The sequence below is a fragment of the Heterodontus francisci genome, chromosome 28 (assembly GCF_036365525.1).
Source record: "Heterodontus francisci isolate sHetFra1 chromosome 28, sHetFra1.hap1, whole genome shotgun sequence".
In the NCBI taxonomy this organism is placed as follows: Eukaryota; Metazoa; Chordata; class Chondrichthyes; order Heterodontiformes; family Heterodontidae; genus Heterodontus; species Heterodontus francisci.
The window spans coordinates 13,411,112-13,428,921 of record NC_090398.1 but is presented as its reverse complement, the minus strand read 5'-3'; the positions used below and the strand labels follow the sequence as shown (position 1 = coordinate 13,428,921).

General features: G+C 45.8%; 1 protein-coding gene across 1 annotated transcript; it reads left to right on the top strand.

Annotated features, from left to right (window-relative positions):
• The first annotated feature begins 2,420 nt into the window (after positions 1-2,420).
• On the top strand, positions 2,421-15,658 carry LOC137385217 (probable G-protein coupled receptor 139). The gene is made up of 4 exons (XM_068060207.1): positions 2,421-2,487; positions 7,865-8,709; positions 12,101-12,107; positions 15,330-15,658. Exons 1-4 carry the CDS (start codon positions 2,421-2,423, stop codon positions 15,656-15,658), a joined length of 1,248 nt encoding a protein of 415 aa, XP_067916308.1.
• The last annotated feature ends 2,152 nt before the right edge of the window (positions 15,659-17,810 follow it).

Here is a 17,810-nt window from a genome sequence, read left to right as displayed (position 1 = left end):
CTGGTCACATGACTAACTGGCTGCTGCAGGTTTTTTTTGACCTTGCCACAGAGAATTTGAACTCAGAAAGCAGATGCTCCTGGACTGAAGAAGACCTCTCCTGGCTGGTTTGCCACAGCCTCTCCTGTCTGGCTCTACATCTCTTTCCCATGGATCGCCAAAGCTGAAGGAGAACCCTAGACCTCTTTCTCACCTGGTCGTAACACCTGAATAGCAACGGTGAACCACCCGACTCAACAGGAAATGAACTGTGTGGACGAGGTAGAGTCATATTCACAATGTACTGCACAACAGTGGCTGGCAAGTTGACAGAAACTGGAAGAAATTCATCACACAAAAGCAGAATGAAGAACATACTCATATATGACAATACTGTACACAGAAGGTGCTAATGGTAAGATCATGAAAACTTTCTATGAATTCAGAAAACAGTTCACAATCATTGATGATTTGCTGGTGTACAATGACAGACTGGTTATAATGAGTTCACTCAGATCGTTTAACTGGGAACATTGACATCAAGGCCATATGAGCATCATAAAGTGTCGAGTACAGTCTCAGTCATTGGTGTGGTGGCCATGAAAATCCAAAGACATAGAAAACCTGGACCTGAACTGCCAAGTATGGGCAATATATAGACCGGAGCAGAGAAAACCTCTGATTACAACAATATTTCCAACCAGACGGTGGGAATGGCTCGGGATGGATCTAGTAATGTACAATGGATAAACTCATTTAATCATGATCAATTCTTCCTCATGATGGATCAAAGGTTGTACTCAACATCAGAATCTGTTATTCGGCTTTGCAGGAGATCTTTGTGACACACAGTATTCCCAATGAGGTTGTGTCAGACAATGGTCCACTGTTTGTAAATGAACACTTCTCACAATTTGCAAGAAAATGGGGATTTGAACATCTCAGGAATTCACCACGAAATCCTCAGTTATTCGGCAAAACCGAAAGAGGAGTAAGAACCATAAAGGGGTTGTTGAGATGAATGAAGATCTTCCAACTGCATTGATTAACTATCGATCTCCTTCCATTGTTGTGTGGACTATCACCTTCTTAGCTGTTGATGGGGAGGGATATAAAAACACAACTTCCCATTTTGCCTCGAAAACAACTTCCGGGGCCAGACGTCATAAGACTACCAAAAAGTCCAAGATAGAGAGAAGTACGACATGAACAAACAAGGTCACAATTACAAGAAAGATTTTGTAACAGAAACTTACCTCAGTGAAAGGAAGTTGAGAAGGTATGACTACGAGACCAAGGACGGGAAGGTGTTGTCATCCAGAAAGATGAACATTTTCAAAGATTACATCAACTACACATGACAGAGAATACTAAACGGTGAAATAGGTGACAACAAGCAATCATTCAGCTGGACGAACCAGATGATAGACAAGAAACCCAGAGACAACAGGAAACTGCAAACATTGGTCAACACCATGCAAGTCGTTCAACAAGACTTGCAAGCGAGAATATCGATCAACTCCGATAAGAACATGATCAGGGAGAGTCATGAAGCCTCCTGATAGGTTGAATCTGTGAGGGACAGAGACTTGGGGTAGCATGTAAAGTCAAAATGAATGAATGTGTATACATATCAAAAATAGATAGGGACAAAGACGTGGGGGAAAATGTAGAATAAATGTCTGAAAGTTTTGAGGCTTGAAACAGTGAGAGAAAGCCCCTCCCACTGTCTTGACAATGATGTTATAGTCACTTGGATATGAGGCACGCAATAAGCTAGAAGCAGCAGGGGGTGAGCTAGCTATATAGGCTTGTGGAGAGTGTAAGAATTTATATGTATACAACAAATGAGTTATTCTTTATCCATACAAAGTCACCTGACATTCTGTCGACAACACTCGACCTATACTGCAATCAATACACAACAGGTCACATCCCAGAGTGCAGTAAAACAGCCCTGAGGGAGACACAATCACATTTGGAATTTAGTTACTGAACGGCCACAATTAAAGAGGACAGTCACATCCCAGAGCGCAGGAGAGCAACGCACTCACATTTCAAATGGTCACAGTGGACTGAAGGACATCACTGAAACAACAAGAGATGGAGATATGGAACTCATGGTGTTTGAAAGAAAACCACGTTGCTGGGAGAATACAGCTTCGAATTTTCGATGGTTAATGAATATGATCAGAATTGTCCAGTCTTTGAAGTTTTCCAATTTAATCTCAGAAATGAATATATTCTTTCACAATGCGGACTGAACTTATTATCATAATCTGTTTGTTCAATTAAAAAAAAGTTTGAACAGTGCGGTAATGTCAATATCCCCGGGGAGTTTTCACAGGGTATAAATTATAGCCTCAGGGAGTGTATTGCCTCACAGTTCAATACAGAGCGATTGCCTGCAGCACGAAGGGACACACCACTTCACACAGAAAATGAATGAAACACAGATCAGTATCCACAAAATATATTTCACAACCCTCGCAGTCCTTGGTGTTCCTGGTAAGCGACTATAACCATTGAACTTGTGTAAATCTGTGTGTGAGCTGCTCTCTGGTTTGACTCTGTGACTAATAATGTTACACGGTGATCGAGTGGTCACCGATATACAGACACCTGATCAGTGATATCTTTTTCTTATGTCAAATATCCTGAAATATCTCTGTGGTTTTACTCTTTTTCATCAACAAATAATAAACTTCTGTTGAACTGCAAAGCTCTCTGAATTATCAAGTAATTGCATAGAATGGAATATTGCTGAATGTTCAGTCAGACATCAGTGAAATTAACTCTCTGAATGAAAGAATCAGTGGGACAGTCGTTCAGTGCAAAATCAAACTCAGTGTTTGTCACTAACTGGAGTGGAACACCTGACCCCAGTAGCCATGTATTACTGGGAGTACCTGGAACAGTAGAATTGTACTGAGTGTGGGTCACTAACTGGAGTGGAACACCTGACCCCAGTAGCCATGTATTACTGGGAGTATCTGTCATATTCAGAAGAAAGAATTTTGCTCCACGCAAGATCAGGGGGCAGGTTGTTCAACCTTGCCTGCCTAAGAGCGAAGACCAAAGTACGGAAAGTCCTCATCAGGGAACTCCTCTTTTCTGACGATGCTACATAAACATCTCACACTGAAGAGTGTCTGCAGAATCTCATCGACAAGTTTGCGGCTGCCTGCAACGAATTTGGCCTAACCATCAGCCTCAAGAAAACGAACATCATGGGACAGGATGTCAGAAATGCTCCATCCATCAATATCAGCGACCACGCTCTGGAAGTGGTTCAAGAGTTCACCTACCTCGGCTCAACTATCACCAGTAACCTGTCTCTCGATGCAGAAATCAACAAGCGCATGGGAAAGGCTTCCACTGCTATGTCCAGACTGGCCAAGAGAGTGTGGGAAAATGGCGTACTGATACGGAACACCAAAGTCCGCGTGTATCAAGCCTGTGTCCTCAGTACCTTGCTCTATGGAAGCGAGGCCTGGACAACGTATGTCAGCCAAGAGCGACGTCTCAATTCATTCCAGAGCTGGCGGGCAGCCATAAAGGCGGGGCCTAAGTATGGCGAATCGAAGAGACTTAGCAGTTGGCAGGATAAAAGACAGAAGCGCAAGGGGAGAGCCAACTGCGAAACAGCCCTGACAACCAATTTTATCTGCAGCACCTGTGGAAGAGTCTGTCACTCTAGTATTGGCCTTTATAGCCACTCCAGACGCTGCTCCACAAACCACTGACCACCTCCAGGTGCTTACCCATTGTCTCCCGAGACAAGGAGGCCAAAGAAGAAGAAGAAGAAGATCTGTCATATTGAATTGTCCTGAGTGAGGGTCACTAACCGGAGAGGAACACCTGACCCCAGTGGCCGTGTATTACTGGGAGTATCTGTCACTGTAGAATTGTACTGAGTGTGGGTCAGTAACCGGAGTGGAACAGCTGATCCCAGTGACCATGTGTTACTGGGAGTATCTGTCACTGTAGAATCATACGGAATTTGGGTGACGAACTGGAGTGGAACACCTGACTCCAGTGGCCGTGTATTACTGGGAGTATCTGTCGCTGTAGAATCATACGGAATTTGGGTCACTATCTGGAGTGGAACACCTGACTCCAGTGGCCGTGTATTACTGGGAGTATCTGTCGCTGTAGAAGTGTACTGAGTGTGGGTTACTATCTGGAGTGGAACACCTGACTCCATTGGCCGTGTATTACTGGGAGTATCTGTCGCTGTAGAAGTGTACTGAGTGTGGGTCACTATCTGGAGTGGAACACCTGATCCCAGTGACCATGTATTATTGGGTGTATTTGTCAATGGGGAATTTTAGTGAACACAATTGTCGAATCACGTTCTATTTTGACATCATTGTTTCAGATGACCTATCCCTCTATTCCATTAAGCTCCCTCTGTGTTTTACGAAAACAATTGATTGTAAAGGGGAAAATCGTTGCTGATGTTTGGTAATAACTAAAAGTTGAAACATATTGGTAGTGCTCTGTGTCCCATTAAACTGCTCCAACAGAAACAGATATTTAGTTTATGTTTAGTTTAGATTAGAGATACAGCACTGAAACAGGCCCTTCGGCCCACCAAGTCTGTGCCGACCATCAACCACCCATTTATACTAATCCTACACTAATCCCATATTCCTACCACATCCCCACCTGTCCCTATATTTCCCTACCACCTACCTACACTCGGGGCAATTGATAATGGCCAATTTACCTACCAACCTGCAAGTCTTTTGGCTTGTTGGAGGAAACCGGAGCACCCGGAGAAAACCCACACAGACACAGGGAGAACTTGCAAACTCCACACAGGCAGTACCCAGAATTGAACCCGGGTCCCTGGAGCTGTGAGGCTGCGGTGCTAACCACTGCGCCACTGTGCCGCCCTATTTACTATTTGTTAACAGTTAAACAGAAGGTTAACACTGTTACAGCATTCTAATCTTCTGTATAATGGTATATTGTTACTATGATTATAGTTACTGGAAACGCTTTATTTGTTTTAGTGCTGATTAATCCCCTTTCCCCAGCATGGTCCTGAGAATCTGTGGGTTATGAGTGCTGAATTTCATTATCTTGCCATTAGATGGAAGGAATATTGGGCTTTGGTGAAAGAATCATCCACTTTTGCAACTAATTAAGGTTTGACAGAGCAGCTTTTATCTGATTCACAGTCTTTGCAAGTGTAACTGTACAAATATCTGGTCTTACCTCAGTGAGAAGTGTCCCTGTGAGGAGAGACACCTATAACCGAGGAACAGACAGATTGGGTTTTCATAATATAGACCAGTCCGGGCAGTAAATAACCAGATTAGCAAACTGTTAATGATAAAATAAATAGTACACTTCTCTCAGCGTTGTTATCATCCTGGTTAAAATTTTTACACATTCCCCAGTGCATCAGTATCCTTTTTGTCATAAGGAGACCAGAACTGCACAAAGTACACAAAGCGCTGTGCACCCAATGTTCCACATTCGTCTATTATCAATCTCTTTGCTTTTTCAATGCCATTTCTCTAGAAATGAACTCCAGTGTTTTGTTTATATTGTTATGACCCTGTTAACTGGTGTTGTTACTTTAAATGAGTTGTGAATCTCTAATCCTGAATTAACAGTTTTGTCCCTCCACACCACTCAGGTGTTTATTTTCCAAGGAGTATTTGGGAAACATGTTCCTCCAACCAAAACACAACACCTCACACATAGCTCTCTCGAAATTAATTTGTCATTTAAATCCCTTTGTGCAAGTTTATTAATTATACTTAGCAATGTATTCATGTATTTTCTTGCATTTTCCCTCTGTATTAACTGTACTCTCCATTTAGAATTGTCTGTAAATTTTGAAATCGTGTTTCTGCTTCCTGATTCCATATGGTTTATGTAAATGGTGAACGACGGTGTTCCCACCGCTGATCCTTGTGGAACACCATTTCCCACCTCCCGCCCGCCAATCAGAGTAAATATCTTTAACCCCTACTCCCTGTTTTCTGTTTCTGTATCCAGCTCACTGTCCATTCTGCTGTTTGTCTCCTCACTCCACTTGCTCTGAGATTAATCATGAGTCTGCTGAGTGGTACCTTACTGAAGGCCTTTGGAAAATCAATGTTTATTAAATCAACAGTATTACTCTTATCTAGTCTTTCTCATACTACACAAAGAATTTAATAAGTTTGTTGACGTATGACCTTCCTTCTGGAACATGTGCTGACTACTCGATTATATGATGTGTTTCTAGATGTTTATCTATTACATCTTTGGATGGGGATTCCATTAACTCTCCTTGCATTGATGTTATGCGAACAGACCTGTTTTTCTTTCGTCTTGTTTAATCTTCTGTTTTAAATACAAGAATCACATCAGCTGTCGGTCAAACCTCTGGCTTATTCCCTATTTTGATGATCATTAATGAACAGATAATCGTGCCTTTGTTATCTCTTCCCTGTCTTTTATTTTAGAATGTGTTGTTGCAAACCATCCGTTCCAGAGAGTTCACCCTCTCTTTGATCACTTTATCCAATTTTTCACACTTTCTACCTGTAACGTATTGATGATTTTAGTTGAATTTATTCACTATTATTGACAGTTCAGTTCCTCTCCTCAGAGATCTCTCTCCCTTTTTCAGACTCTGAATCCTCATCCACTGGTTCATTCTGACCGACTGTTCCACAACGCATGAGATTTCCTTCACTCGTTACATTTCTCTCCATGTCGATCTGTCCCTCTCTGCTCCAAATTCCAGTAAACACGAGCTCTCCTTAAACTCACAGCGGATGGGATCTTACCTGACAGACTCCATGAGGCTGTTTCCCGGCCAGTTTCCCTCCACCATCTCCTGCTGGGACATTCCGAGGGTCCCATTTGGAATTGATTCATTTTGATTCCTACTCTCATCATTCCCAATGGAAATCCTTTCTTCCTCACCGGCTCTGGTCTGGGATTGAAAACCTTCACAGGTTCCTGGTCCTGACCCCTGTGCAGTGACCCTGGTGTAAAGTATAGGTGTGTGGATCTCGGCTGTAAACTTTGGGATATTCCACACTTAAATGGCGTCGCTATGGGAGCTGTTTGGGTCCATCCTCCCTTTTGTCATTGAATCATTGCTGCCCTACACCAAATCAGAGACCTTCCCCTTTGTTCTTTCCTCCCCCTTTACCTCACTTTTCACTGGCTCTAGCATTGCTTTAAAACTGTTAATCTCTACTGTATTCCAGTTCTGATATAAACCTATCAGACTGAAACATTAACTCTGTTTCTCTCTCCACAGATGCTGCCTGACCTGCTGAGTGTTTTCTCAGATTTACAGCAGTTTCAGTATTTTCTTTTTACTCCAGTGCTTAGGCCTGGATATTATCACGGGTGAGTGACATAGGGGGGGATCGGAGTTTCAGAGTTTTAACTCCACAGATTGTCTCTTTTATTATTAACTCGTTTCCCAAACTGCAGTCAGCCTGATTGACAGGCTTGGCTTTCAGTCAGGCAGGAAGGCCGATGGAGCAGGCCTCAGGACCAAGACGGTCCAAGTGTTGACCTCGGGGTATGGGGGGAGCTGCAGGACATAAATCACCAATTCCAAAGAGGGAGAGATGACATCTCCAATTACTGGGCTGTCGATCACCAACCCCGGGGAGACGTCACACATCCTCCAGCATGGTCCAAGTATGGATATGGAAAGGGGGAGGGGGAGTGTCTAATCTCCAGCCCCAGGGAGGAGTCTCCTACCTTGGAGTGTGGGACAATCCCGGTGAGAGCGAGGAGTTTCCTATCCCGGAATCTGCTTTTGGTGCTAAAATCCTGCCCTTACTGTCTGGGTCAGACACGGAGAATGTTTGATCAGTAATTTCCAGTCTCTTTTCCCTTCTCTCTCTTACAGTTAATTTACTGGCGATTGTGATCCTGTCCCGGGGAAAGTGCGGACTCTCCACCTGTACCACTCGCTACCTGGTGGCCATGGCAACTGCGGATCTACTGTTTATTATCACTGAGGTCATTTTGAGGCGGCTGAATTATTATTATTTCCGGGGATCTTTCCTGAACATCACCTCTGTGTGTAGTGTTATCAATGTACTTCTCTGTGCAGCCACAGACTGTTCTGTCTGGTTCACCGTCACTTTCACCTTTGATCGATTTGTGGCCATTTGTTGCCAGAAGCTGAAAACAAAATATTGCACCGAGAAAACTGCGGCTGTGGTTTTAGCAACAACCTGTATTCTGCTCTGTTTAGTAAACATCCCCGTCTACTTTGTATATGAACCTGTAAAGATAATCGACCATGTACCCTGGGAATGTGCTGTCAAGCCAAGCTATTTTACTGAGCCCGCATGGGTGGGATTTGACTGGTTTGGTCCGATTTTAACACCATTGCTCCCATTCGCTTTAATTCTGTTGCTCAACGCTCTGACAGTCAGACACATTTTAGTGGCCAGTCGAGTCCGTAAGGGACTGAGGGGTCAGAGCAAGGGAGAGAATCACAGTGACCCAGAGATGGAGAGCAGAAGGAAGTCTGTGATTTTACTCTTCACCATATCCGGCAGCTTCATATTTCTGTGGCTGGTGCGTGTTGTAGATTTCTTGTATTATAAAATTACAGGAAAACTTCCTGATAGTTTTACCGATTCTGAATATATATTTAGAGAAGTTGGATTTATGCTGCGGGCTTTAAGTTGCTGCACAAACACATTTATTTATGTGGTGACTCAGTCCATGTTCAGAGAGCAGGTCAAGAGCGCGGTGAAATATCCAGTTACATCAATTATTCAATTAATGAATAAACAATACAACTGAGAGCAGCCCAGAGGCCGGTCCCAGTGTTTCCAGTCCATGAATGTAATATTTATTCCCAACAGGCTGGATGATCCACTGGCGGGATGTGGGGGCGGGGAGCGGGGTGGGGTGGGGGGTGGGTGGGGGCGGGATGGTGTCACACATGCCAAAGAGCAGCGCGGTGGCTGGCAAGAATTGACCTTTGGAGGACTGAATGAAAATGGGGCAGGAGAAGAGCCAGAGTTCACCCTGGAGGACAGGAGGGTAAAGAGCAGCCAGATTCTCTCGACCACTTCCACCGGTTTGATTTTCAGCTTCTCTCATCTGCCCACAAAGTAATAAACTTGCTCTTAGAAAAGCCACAACTGTGCAGTTGCTGGAAATATTCTCCTGGCAGTTGATTATTATTATTTTTGGAGACACTGTATTGAGTCCATCTGGATTGAATTCCCCAACACGGTCACTGCCATTCCTCTCCCTCTCCCCCCCAGGAAACAGATGGTGTTGTTGGTGGATGCTGTTGGGGGATTCTCAAGTTGTTAAAATTAGAGGAGCTCAGAGATCTCAGAGGGTTGTAGCGGCTGGAGGAGGTTCCAGAGATAGGGAGGGTTGTAGGGGCTGGAGGAGGTTCCAGAGATAGGGAGGGTTGTAGGGGCTGGAAGAGGTTCCAGAGATAGGGAGGGTTGTAGGGGCTGGAGGAGGGTACAGAGATAGGGAGGGTTGTAGGGGCTGGCGGAGGTTACAGCGATAGGGAGGGTTGGAGGGGCTGGAGGAGGTTACAGAGATGGGGAGGGTTGGAGGGGCTGGAGGAGGTTACAGAGATAGGGAGGGTTGGAGGGGCTGGAGGAGGTTCCAGAGATAGGGAGGGTTGTAGGGGCTGGAAGAGGTTCCAGAGATAGGGAGGGTTGTAGGGGCTGGAGGAGGGTACAGAGATAGGGAGGGTTGTAGGGGCTGGCGGAGGTTACAGCGATAGGGAGGGTTGGAGGGGCTGGAGGAGGTTACAGAGATGGGGAGGGTTGGAGGGGCTGGAGGAGGTTACAGAGATAGGGAGGGTTGGAGGGGCTGGAGGAGGTTACAGAGATAAGGAGGGTTGCAGGGGATGGAGGAGGTTACAGAGATAGAGAGGGTTGGAGGGGCTGGAGGAGGTTACAGAGATAGGGAGGGTTGGAGGGGCTGGAGGAGGTTACAGAGATAGGGAGGGTTGGAGGGGCTGTAGGAGTTTACAGGGATAGGGAGGGTTGGAGGGGCTGGAGGAGGTTGCAGAGATAGGGAGGGTTGGAGGGGCTGGAGGAGGTTACAGAGATAGGGAGGGTTGGAGGGGCTGGAGGAGGTTACATAGATAAGGAGGGTTGCAGGGGATGGAGGAGGTTACAGAGATAGAGAGGGTTGGAGGGGCTGGAGGAGGTTACAGAGATAGGGAGGGTTGGAGGGGCTGGAGGAGGTTACAGAGATAGGGAGGGTTGGAGGGGCTGGAGGAGTTTACAGGGATAGGGAGGGTTGGAGGGGCTGGAGGAGGTTGCAGAGATAGGGAGGGTTGGAGGGGCTGGAGGAGGTTACAGAGATAGGGAGGGTTGGAGGGGCTGGAGGACGTTACAGAGATAGGGAGGGTTGGAGTGGCTGGAGGAGGTTACAGAATAGGGAGAGTTGGAGGGGCTGGAGGAGGTTACAGAGATAGGGAGGGTTGCAGGGGATGGAGGAGGTTACAGAGATAGGGAGGATTGTAGGGGCTGGAATAAGTTACAGAGTTCGGGAGCGTTGCAGGGGATGGAGAATGTTACAGAGATAGGGAGGGGTGCAGGGGCTGGAGGAGGTTACAGAGATAGGGAGGATTGTAGGGGCTGGAGGAGGTTACAGAGTTCGGGAGCGTTGCAGGGGATGGAGGATGTTACAGAGATAGGGAGGGGTGTAGGGGCTGGAGGAGGTTACAGAGTTCGGGAGCGTTGCAGGAGATGGAGGAGGTTACAGCGATAGAGAGGGGTGTAGGGGCTGGAGGAGGTTACAGAGATAGGGAGGATTGTAGGGGCTGAAGGAGGTTACAGAGTTCGGGAGTGTTGCAGGAGATGGAGGAGGTTACAGACATAGGGAGGCTTGTAGGATCTGAGTGAGTTTGCAGAAGTAGGTAAGGTTAGAGGGGCAGGATGCTCCTCTGGTTTATTTGGACTTTCAGAAGGATTTCGATAAAGTCCCACCTCAGAGATTAGCACGTAAAATTAAGGCGCATGGGATTGGGGGTAGTGTATTGCGATGGTTAGAAAATTGGTTGGCGGACAGGAAACAAAGAGTAGGGATAAATGGGCCTTTTTCCGAATGGCAGGCAGTGACTGGTGGGGTACCGCAGGGATCAGTGCTAGGACCCCAGCTAGTCTCAATATACATTAATGATTTAGATGAGGGAAACTAAATGTAATATCTCCAAATTTGCAGATGACGCAAGACTGGGTGGGAGGGTGAGTTGTGAGGAGGATGCAGGGTGATTTGAACAAGTTGAGTGAGTGGGCTAATGCATGGCAGATGCAGTATAATGTGGATAAATGTGAGGTTATCCACTTTGGTAGCAAAAATAGGAAGGTAGATTATTATCTGAACGGCTATAAATTGAGAGAGGGGAATATGCAGCGAGACCTGGGTGTTCTCGTACACCAGTCGCTGAAGGTAAGCATGCAGGTGCAACAGGTGGTAAAAAAGGTAAATGGTATGTTGGTCTTCATAGCGAGACGATTCGAGTACAGGAGCAGGGATGTCTTGCTGCAATTATACAGGGCCTTGGTGAGGCCACACCTGGAATATTGTGTCCAATCTTGATCTCCTTATCTGAGGAAGGATGTTCTTGCTATAGAGGGAGTGCAGTGAAGGTTTACCAGACTGATTCCTGGGATGGCAGGACTGATGTATGAGGAGAGATTGAGTCAGTTAGGATTATATTCACTGGAGTTCAGAAGAGTGAGGGGGGGATCTCATAGAAACCTATATAATTCTAACAGGACTTGAAAGGTTCGACGCAGGAAGGATGTTCCCGATGGTGGGGGAGTCCAGAACCAGGGGTCATAGTCTAAGGATATGGTGGTAAACCTTTCAGGACTGAGATGAGGAGAAATGTCTTCACCCAGAGAGTGGTGAGCCTGTGGAATTCGCTACCACAGAAAGCAGTTGAGGCCAAAACATTGTATGTTTTACAAAAGGAGTTAGATATAGCTCTTGGGTTTAAAGGGATCAAAGGGTATGTGACGAAAGCGGGAACAGGCTACTGAGTTGGATGATCAACCATGATCATAATGAATGGCAGAGCAGGCTCGAAGGGCCGAATGGCCTTCTCCTGCTCCTATTTTCTATGTTTCTATGTTTCTAGGAAGTGGGTACAGAGATAGGAACGTCATATGTGCGGGAAGAGGTTAGAGAGATTGTGAAGGTTGTTGGGACTGAAAGAAGTTACAGAGATAAGGGAGGGTTGTAGGGGCTGGAGGAGGTTGCAGAGATAAGGAATGTTGTAGGGGCTGGATTAGGTTCGAGAGACAGGGAGTGTTGTTGGGGTTGGAGCAGGTTACAGAGCTACGGAAGATTGTTGGGACAGGTTACAGAGATTACAGAGATAAAGGAGAGTTGCAGGGGCTGGAGAAGGTTACAGAGATAGGGAGGGTTGCGGGGTTGGAGGAGATTAAATATTTAGGGCACATTCTCGGTCATGAGGAGGGTACAGAGATGTGGGCTGAGGCCATAGAAGAATTTGAACACAGGGATGAGTATTTTAAAATTGATATGTTGTTAGTCCAGGAGTGAATGTCGGACAGTGAACATGGGGGAGATGGGTGAACGGGACCTGCTGTGAATTCAGACACGGGGCAGCAGAGAGTTGGATGAAATTAAATTATGGAGAGTGAGAAGTGGGAGGTCAGTCAGGAGAGCGTTAGATTCGTCAAGCTTGGAGATAACAAATGCTTGGATGAGGGTTTCAGCAGCTTTTCAAAGGTCCTGAATAAATATTTGTCATTTCTTCCAACATTACCTCCCTGTATAGATTGATTGGAGGGATGTTGGCACTGCTAGAAATGCCTGTAATTATTGCCCATCCTTAATTTCCCCTTGAGAAAGTGGTGTTGGGCCTTCTCTCTTTAACCAGCTCCTGTCTCTTCTGGTGATGGAGCTCCCACAGCTGCTGCTATTGAGGGAGTTCCAGGATCTGGCCCAGTTGTGCAGTCTCCCATGGACGAATAGACTATCAACTCTTCCTGCCTGTTTTCAGAGATGAAGACTGTGCCACTTGAAAGAGGAAAGCTAAGGAATACATTACCAGAAGGAAAAGCAATATATTTTCTTTCATAGAATAATGCACGACACAGAAGGAGGCCTTTCGGCCCATCGGAGTTCATGTCAGCTCTGCACAGAACGCTGCAGTCAGTTCCACTCCCTGGCATGTTCCCCGCAGTCCTGCAAGTCCATTTCTCTCGAGTGGTCGTCCAACTTCCTCTTGAGGTCATTGCTTGTCTCCGCTCCCTCCAGGCTTATGGGCAGTGAGTTCCAGGTCATTACTACCTGCTGTATTAAAACAAAACCGCTTCATCATATTCCTCTGCCATCTTTTGCCCTAAATAGCGACTCTGTGTCCCGTAGTTCTTGTACTGTTTGCTAATAGGAACACCTTTTCCTTGTCTACCTTCTCAACGCCCGTCATAATCTGATACATTTCTATTCAATGTCCTGTGCATCTCCTTTGCTTTGTGGAGAACAACCTCAGCATGTCCTAACCTTGTAGCTAAAATCTTCCATCCCTGGAACAATTCTGGTAAATCTCCTCTGCAGCCTCTCAAAGACCCTTACATTCTTCCTGAAGTGTGGGACAAGAACTGGATGCAAAACTACAATTAGGGCCTAACCAGTACTTTTTAATGGTTCAACATAACTTCCTTGCTTTTGTATTCAATGCCTCTGTTTATGAAGCCCAAGATCCGACATGGTTTACTAACCACTCTCTCAATGTGTCCATCCACCTTCAAATATCTGTACACACGCACCCCTGGATCCTTCTGTTCCTGTGCATTATGTATATATTATCTCTCCCTATTCCTTTTGCCATAATGTATCACTTCACACTTGTCAGTATTAAATTGTATCTGCCACCTCTCTGCCCATTCTGCTCGCCGATCAATGTCCTATTGCAGGTTGTTCATATCATCCTCATTGTTTGTTGCACCTCCATGTTTCGTGTCATCAGCAAATTTTGAGATTCTACTCTGAATTCCAAGATCCAATTCTATATATATGATCGAAGACGCAGTGTTCCCAGCACTGACACTTGGGGAACACCACTGTCAAATATCCTCCAGTTTGAAAAGCAATTATTTATTATGATACACTATTTTTTGTTTATTATTATTATTATCCATGGGATGTGGGCGTTGTTGGCTCGGGCAGCATTGATTTCCCATCTATAATTATCCTTGAGAAGGTGGTGATCAGCTGCCTTCTTGAACCACTGCACTCCTTGGGGTGTAAATACATCCACATTGCTATTAGGAAGTGAGTTTCATCATTTTGACCCAGCGACAGTGAAGGAATGGTGATACAGTTCGAAGTCAGGATGGTGTGTGACTTGGAGGAGAACTTGCAGGTCGTGGTGTCCCCTCGCATCTGCCACTCTTGTCCTTCCAGCTGGTAGAGGTCACAGGTTTGGAAGTTGCTGTCGAAGGAACCTTGGTGCATTGCTGCAGTGTATCTTGTAGATACTGCTGCCACTTTACGTCGGTGGTGGAGGGAGTGAATGTTTGTAGACGGAGTGCCAATCAAGCGGTCTGCTTTGTCCTGGATGGTGTCGAGCTTCTTGAGTGTTGTTGGAGCTGCACCCATCCAGACAAGTGGAGAGTATTCCATCACACTCCTGACTTGTGCCTTGTAGATGGTGGGCAGGCTTTGGGGAGTCAGGAGGTGAGTTATTTACTGCAGGATTCCTAGCCTCTGACCTACTCTTGTAGCCACAGCTGGTGGCTATGTGGCTGGTCCAGTTCAGTTTCTGGTCAATGGTAACACCCAGGATGTTGGTGGTGTGGAATTCAGCAAAAGTATTGCCCATTGAAAGTCAAGGGGAGATGGTTAAATTCCCTCTTGCTTGAAATGGTCATTTCCTGTCACTTGTATGACACAAATGTTACCTATCAGCCCAAGCCTGGATGTTGTCCAGGTCTGGCTGCATATGGACATGGGCTGCTTCAGTAACTGAGTAGTCACGAATGGGGCTTAACATTGTTCAAGCATCCCCACTTCTGACCGTATGACCGAGGGAAGGCCATTTAGCCAAATTTTCTATCCAACTGGATACAGACCCCCCCGCCACCGCTCCCCCCCCGCCCCGCCGCCTAGTTCATGAGCCTCAATTTCATTAATCAGTAATTTATGTAGTACCTCATCAGATGCTTTCTTAAAATCCATATGAACAAAATCCACCTCATGCCCTTCACGGACCATTTCTGCTACTTCAGCAAATAATTCAACGAGATTACTCAACATGACCTGCCCCTGTATGTCCTCAGAAATCAGGAGTTCTCACTTTACTGTGTGACGAGCTTGTATTGACCTTCATATCATAGAGAAAGTTGTAGAGGTTAAACAACAAGAATCCAGGAGGCAGGACAGAGGGAGAGTCTCCCATCCTTACCTGAGCACTGCACGGTATATATTCACCAGAGATAACCCGCACAAAACAGCACAGGCCGCCATGCAACTCAAAGATTACCAGAGCAAGAAAGAGAAATACAGCAAGTTCCGACACAAGTGCTACAAGGACAGAGAACTTGGGAAGAAGCAAGTCCAACAAATTTGTCAGCTGGCACAGAAAAGATCAAAGAGAACCCCTACTTCCGATCCAATTCCCAAATTGACCATGGGAATGGTTGGCAATGGATTTATTCTTCTTTGATGGAAGATTCTATCCAATTATAGTTGATTACTTCTCAAGGAGGATCGAGTGAAGCGGATGTACACAACAATCACAGAATCACAGAATAATACAGTGCAGAAGAGGCCCTTCGGCCCATCGAGTCTGCACTGATGCATTAAAGACACCTGATCTGTCTACCTAATCCCATTTGCCAGCACTTGGCCCATAGCCTTGAATGTTATGACGTGCCAAGTGCTCATCCAGGCACTTTTTAAAGGATGTGAGACAACCTGCCTCTCCCACCCTCCCAGACAGTGCGTTCCTGACAGTCACCACACTCTGGGTAAAAAGGTTCTTCCTCAAATCCTCCTTAAACCTCCTGCCCCTCACCTTAAACTTGTGTCCCCTAGCAACTGACCCTTCAATTAAGGGAAACACTAAGGGTGCTCCCTATCCACCCTGCCCATGCCCCTCATAATCTTCTACACCTCGATCAGGTCACCCCTCAGCCTTCTCTGCTGAGGCGAAAACAACCCAAGTCTATCCAACCTTTCTTCATAGCTTAAATGATTCATCCCAGGCACCATCCTGGTGAATCACCTCTGCACCCCCTCCAGTGCAATCACATCCTTCCTATAATGTGGCGACCAGAATTGCACACAGTACTCCAGCTGTGGCCTTAACAAAGTTCTGTACAACTCCAACATGACCTCCCTGCTTTTGTAATCTATGCCTCGATTGATAAAGGCAAGTGTCCAATATGCCTTTTTCACCACCCTATTAACCTGCCCTTCTGCCTTCAGAGGTCTATGGACAGACACGCCAAGGTCCCTTTGTTCCTCAGAACGTCCCAGTGTCAGGTCATTCATTGAATACTTCCGTCATCATTACTCCTTCCAAAGTGTATCACCTCACACTTTTCAGGGTTAAATTCCATCTGCCACTTTTCTGCCCATTTGACCATCCTGTCTATATCTTCCTGTAACCCAAGACACTCATCCTCACTGTTAACCACTCGGCCAATCTTTGTGTCATCCGCGAACTTACTGATCCTACCCCCACATAGTCATCTCTGTCGCTTATATAAATGACAAACAATAGGGGACCCAGCACAGATCCCTGTGGTACACCACTGGACATTGGCTTCCAGTCACTAAAACAGCCATCTGTCATCACTCTGTCTCCGACAGCTAAGCCAATTTTGAATCCACTTTATCAAGTTACCCTGTGTCCTATGTGCATTTGCTTTCTTGATAAGTCTCCCATGTGGGACCTTGTTAAAGGCTTTGCTGGAATCCATATAAACTACATCAACTGCACTCCCCTCATCTACACACCTGGTCACATGCTCAAAAAATTCAATCAAATTTGTTAGGCATGACCTCCCTCTGACAAAGCCATGCTGACTATTCCTAATCAAATTTTGCCTCTCCAAGTGGCGAGAGATTCTCCCCTTCAGAATTCTTTCCAATAGTTTCCCCACCACAGACGTGAGACTCACTGGTCTGTCGTTCCCTGGCTTATATCTACAACCTTTCTGAAATAGTGGGACCACATTAGCTGTTCTCCAGTCCTCTGGCACCTCCCCCGTGGCCAGAGAGGAATTAAAGATTTGGGTCAGAGCCCCTGCAATCTCCACCCTCGCCTCCCACAGCATCCTGGGACACAAATCATCCGGACCTGGAGATTTGTCCACTTTTAAGCCTGCCAAAACCTCCAATACCTTGTCACTCCCTGTGACAATTTGCTCAAGAACCTCACAGTCTCTCTCTCTAAGTTCCATCTCTACTTCCGCATTCTCTTGGGTGAAGACAGATGTGAAGTATTCGTTCAACACCCTACCAATGTCCTCTGGCTCCACCCACAGATTTCCTCCTTGGTCCCTAATGGGTCCTACTCTTTCTCTGGTAATCCTCTTCCCATTGATATACTTAGAGAATATCTTGGGATTTTCCCTACTTTTACCAGTCAGAGCTTTCTCATGGTCCCTCTTTGCTCTCCTAATAACTTTCTTAACCTCCATCCTACACTTTTTGTACTCCACTAATGCTTCCGTTGATTTGCTCTCCTTGTATTTGCTAAAACCCTCTCTTTTCCTTCTCGTTGTACCCTGAATGTTTCTGGTCATCTATGGTTCTCTGGGCTTCTTGCTCCTACCTATTACCCTAGAGGGAACATGTTGGGCCTGTAC

Coding starts and splice junctions, on each gene's coding strand:
- LOC137385217 (XM_068060207.1), top strand. CDS start 2,421: ATGAATGAAACACAGATCAGTATCCACAAAATATATTTCACAACCCTC. Junction 2,488..7,864: donor CGCAGTCCTTGGTGTTCCTG/GTAAGCGACTAT, acceptor TCTCTCTTACAG/TTAATTTACTGGCGATTGTG.